This window comes from Pristis pectinata, chromosome 2 (genome assembly GCF_009764475.1).
Source record: "Pristis pectinata isolate sPriPec2 chromosome 2, sPriPec2.1.pri, whole genome shotgun sequence".
NCBI classification, from domain to species: domain Eukaryota; kingdom Metazoa; phylum Chordata; class Chondrichthyes; order Rhinopristiformes; family Pristidae; genus Pristis; species Pristis pectinata.
The window spans coordinates 24,804,419-24,809,248 of record NC_067406.1 but is presented as its reverse complement, the minus strand read 5'-3'; the positions used below and the strand labels follow the sequence as shown (position 1 = coordinate 24,809,248).

The 4,830-nt window shown below is 50.0% G+C and overlaps 1 protein-coding gene across 1 annotated transcript; it reads left to right on the top strand.

Annotated features, from left to right (window-relative positions):
• Positions 1–1,085: 1,085 nt before the first annotated feature.
• On the top strand, positions 1,086–3,281 carry LOC127580446 (uncharacterized; the record flags this gene model as incomplete). The annotated part of the gene is made up of 1 exon (XM_052033931.1): positions 1,086–3,281. A coding segment is annotated over exon 1 (2,196 nt), but the record flags the coding sequence as incomplete, so codon positions are not given.
• Positions 3,282–4,830: the final 1,549 nt, after the last annotated feature.

Sequence of the window (4,830 nt, the reverse complement as noted above, 5' to 3'; positions counted from 1 at the left end):
AGAATTAAACGTGTCTCACTTAAAATAAAATAAACTGTGTTTAAGTTGCTTTGTTAGCTGGAAGTATCTCCTCCTTGGTTGGGAGGAGGGACCCTCCACTCAAAACAGTGATTATTGACAACTAGACCCTTCTGTAGAGATTAAAATGGTGAAGTAAACTAGTGCTTGAAGTGTAAATTGATACAGTTTAATCTCCCTATAGTGAGGGTGCTCGTACTTAAGTTTAGAGCTCTTGGATGGTACACTCAATAACATCACAGACCCTAGCCACTCACTACCTAGAAAAGGTGTCTTTATTTTAGTTATTTTACTAACCAACCTAATTCTATGTCCTTGGTGTTTGTTGCCTCTACCAAAGGAAACAGTTTCTCTCTACCTACTCTGTCTATACCCCTCTTGATTTTAAATACCTCTAACGGATCCCAGTCGGGTAGATGGAACTCGTCAGCCTGGGAAGGCATTCCATCTAAGAGAGGGAAAACTCTGATTTCAAACCTCCGCTGCCTTGTGGTTATACCCACTCATGGGAAAGGCTACGGGAGTAAGCCCTGAGGACAAATACAGAGCTAGAGTCCCTAAGGCAGTTCGACGTTGTCTTCAACCTCGTTCTGGCAACTCCTGCGATGACACTGGTGCCAAGCTGTATTGGCTTTTTGCCTTTCCCTTGGTGGTGTGGAGAGGGGAGACCTGCTGCATGGTCAACTGCTGGTCTTCCATACAACCTTGACCAGGCCTGTGCCCTGGAGAGGACACTCCAGCGTTGCCTCACCGCGACGGCACAGCATGGAAAGCAGCAGATTACCGGTTATAAGCCTGCGCTCGATTGGCGTAGAGCAAGGCGCCAGGGATTGCTTTCGACAGAGGGAGAGACCGTCGTGTCTCACTGGACAGCTACCGCCCGCCTTAAGCTGGGCAGCCCCCAGCCAATTAGGTGCTGTCCCGCCACAGTCCGCCCGCTCCACTGGGTGCGTGGGGCTTAGGGATATAAGTATCCTGAACTGTGGACTGCAAACACTGCACCAGGCACAACAAGAAGACAAAAAAAGAAACCAGCACTCAGACTAGGATGCTGGAATGTACGGACTATGAAAACTGATATATCAGATGACCTTCGGGAGATCAGCGACTCACACAAGACAGCAGTGATTAACAATGAACTGCTGAGGCTCCAAGTGGACATCGCAATGCTCCAAGAGACACGTCTCGCAGAATCGGGAACCTTACGTGAGAGAGACTATACCTTCTTCTGGAAGGGCAAGGGTTCAGATGAGACCAGAGAGCATGGTGTCGGCTTTGCAGTGAAGAACTCGCTGCTGAAGATGGTGGAGCCTAGCGAGAAAGGGACGGAGCGGATTTTCTCACTACGACTCCACACATCCGACGGTCCTGTCAACCTCGTCAGCGTCTATGCCCCAACCCTCTACTCTACACAAGACGCGAAGGACGAGTTCTACGATCAGTTCTCAATGACAATACAGGAAATCCCAAGTCAGGAACAGTTGCTGCTACTTGGCGACTTCAACGCCAGAGTGAGCGCCGACCACGACTCCTGGCCAAGCTGCCAGGGGTGGTACAGGTTTGGCAACATGAATGATAACGGGCAACGACTGCTTGAGCTTTGCATGCTCCACGAATTGTGTGTCACTAACACCTACTTCCAGACCAAAGCTCAGCATAAAGTGTCCTGGAGACATCCCCGCTCAAAACATTGGCATCAGCTAGACTTGATAATCACAAGACACCGCCACCTGAGAAACATGCTCATGACACACTCCTTTCAGAGTGCCGACTTTGACATGGACCACTCTCTGGTTTGCTGCAAGATCAGACTTCAGCCAAAGAAGATGCACCATGCCAAGCCTCCAGGCAGGCAATGCATCGACGCTAGTAAGACCCAACACCCAGACAAAGCGGCGGAGTTCATCAAATCACTGGAGGACGCTCTCCTTGCAGACCCACCAGAATGGGATGCTCGGCAGAGATGGGAATCTCTCAGGGACACTATCCACAGCACTGCACTCAAGGCCTTCGGGAAGAAACAGGGCAAAACACAGGACTGGTTCGAAGCGAGCTCAAGTAAACTCACCACTGTCATCGAGGCAAAGGGTGTTGCACTAATAAAGCATAAACGCCACCCCACCCAGGCAACAATGCAAGCGCTAAGGATAGCAAGAAACAGGGCTCAGAAAACAGCCAGACGCTGTACAAATGACTACTGGCTACAACTCTGCGAAAGCATCCAGTCATCATTTGACACAGACAACATCCGTGGAATGTACGAGGGGATCAAGAAAGCCATCGGTCCAACCCAGAGCAAGTCAGTACCACTGAAAACCAAAACAGACGAGACCATCAAAGATAAAGGCAAGCAGATGGAGAGATGGGCGGAGCATTACTCCGAACTCTACTCCAGGGAAAACAACATCTTGGATAACGCGCTAGACACCATGGATTGCCTGCCTATCATGGAGGAACTGGATGCACTGCCGACTGCCGGAGAGCTGAGTAAAGCCATCGACAGCCTACCCACTGGGAAGGCACCTGGATTGGACGGCATTCCACCAGAGGCCATCAAGTGCGCAAAGGGTGTCCTACTAAACCACCTGCACGAACTACTCTGCCAGTGCTGGAAAGAGGGAGCAGTGCTGCAGGACATGAGAGACATTGCCACCCTACATAAGAACAAAGGGGACAGAAGTGACTGTAACAACTACAGGGGGATCTCTCTGCTGAGCATCGTCGGGAAAGTTTTCGCCCGTGTGGTCCTGAACAGACTGCAGAAAATCGCCGAAAGGGTATATCCCGAATCTCAGTGTGGCTTCAGGTCAGAACACTCTACAATCGACATGATCTTTTCCCTTCGACAGCTACAAGAGGAATGCAGAGAGCAAAGACAACCACTCTATGTTGCTTTCATTGACCTCACAAAGGCCTTCGACCTTGTGAGCAGAGACGGCCTGTTCAGGATCCTCACCAGGATTGGTTGTCCCTCGAGGCTCCTCAGGATAGTTCAGTCATTCCACACAGATATGAAAGGCGTGGTTCAGTTTGACGGCTCTTCTTCGGAGGCCTTCAACATCCGCAGCGGTGTGAAGCAGGGCTGTGTGCTTGCCCCCACCCTGTTCGGCATCTTCTTCGCAGTCATGCTGAAGCACGCCTTTGGAACATCAACAGATGGTGTCTACCTCCACACCAGATCGGATGGGAAGCTGTTCAGTCTGTCTTGGCTAAGGGCGAAAACCAAGGTTCGCGAAGTACTCATCAGGGACATATTGTTTGCAGACGACACGGCATTGGCAACACACTCTGAAGAGCAACTGCAAAGCCTCATGGACACCTTCTCAAGAGCCTGCCAAGATGTTAGGTTGACCATCAGCCTGAAGAAGACAAACGTTTTGGGTCAAGGTGTTGAGCACCCCCCTGCCATTACCATCAACAACTACGAGCTGGAGGTAGTCCACGAGTTCGCATACCTTGGCTCCACTATCACAGATAGTCTCTCCCTAAACTCCGAGATCAACAGACGGTTCGGACGAGCAGCCTTAATATTCGCCAGGTTGGCAAAGCGAGTCTGGGAGAGCAGAAAGCTGACAACAAGCACCAACGTTGCAGTCTACAGGGCCTGCATCCTCAGCACGCTGCTTTACGGCAGCGAGACCTGGAGCCTCTACTCCAGACAGGAGCGGCGTCTTAATGCCTTCCACCTTCGTAGCCTGAGACGCATCCTGGACATCAAGTGGACTGACAGAGTCACCAACAATGGGGTCCTGAGCCACGCTCAGATACCCAGCCTCTTCACCCTGCTTCAACAACGCTGTCTCTGCTGGCTGGGCCATGTACATCACATGTCAGACGGGAGGATCCTGAAAGACCTGCTGTACGGGGAGTTGGCCTCCGGCAAGAGAGCGTAAGGACAGCCCCATCTTCGCTTCAAAGTTGTCTGCAAGAGAGACATGAAGTCACTGAACATAAAGGTCAAGAGGTGGGAAGAAATTGCAAGTGATCGATCTCACTGGAGGCTGGAACTACACAGAGGTCTGAAACGAGGAGAAGAGAAGCTGAGGCTAGCTGCTGAAGAAAAGCGCACTGGCCGGAAAAACAGCACCAAAGAAACACAGGAGGACAGCGCCTTCAAGTGCAGTCGCTGCAGCCGTGACTGTCATTCCCATGTAGGCCTCTACAGTCACAACAGACGCTGCTCTACCACTACCTACTGAAGCAAGACTCTCCATGCGCAGATCCATGGTCTTGCGAGACTAATGGATGCCACCACCACCACCAACAGATCTCATCACAACCTCCTACGTTCTAAGGAGAATGACACCAGCTGCCGCAGTCTATGCACATAACTAAAGTCCCTCATCCCTAACATCTTTCCAACAAGTCTCTTCTCCACCTTTGCTATGGTCATCACATCTTTGTTAAAGTGTGGCACCCAAAACTGGGCACAACACTAATGCTGTGACTGAACCGGTGTTTTATGAAGATTCATCATGACTTCCTTGCTTTTGTATTCCCTGCTTCTATTTACAAAGCCCAGGATCCCATAAAATTTCCTAAGCACTTTTTCAACTTGTGCTGCCACTTTCAATTAACTACTCCTACTCCTTTTAGAATTGTGCCTCTAGTTCATATTGCCTCTTCTTAGTCTTCTTCCTAAAATATAAAACTTCACATTTCTCAGTATCAAATTTCACCTCCTTGAGGTCTATTACTATCCTCCTCAAGAGTTCACTACACTGCTATTCGCCTGGTTGAAGTTGGGCTATGTACATCCAACTCCAAATTATTAACACATATAGTCCTTCCCCAGGTAACATATGGGCTCCA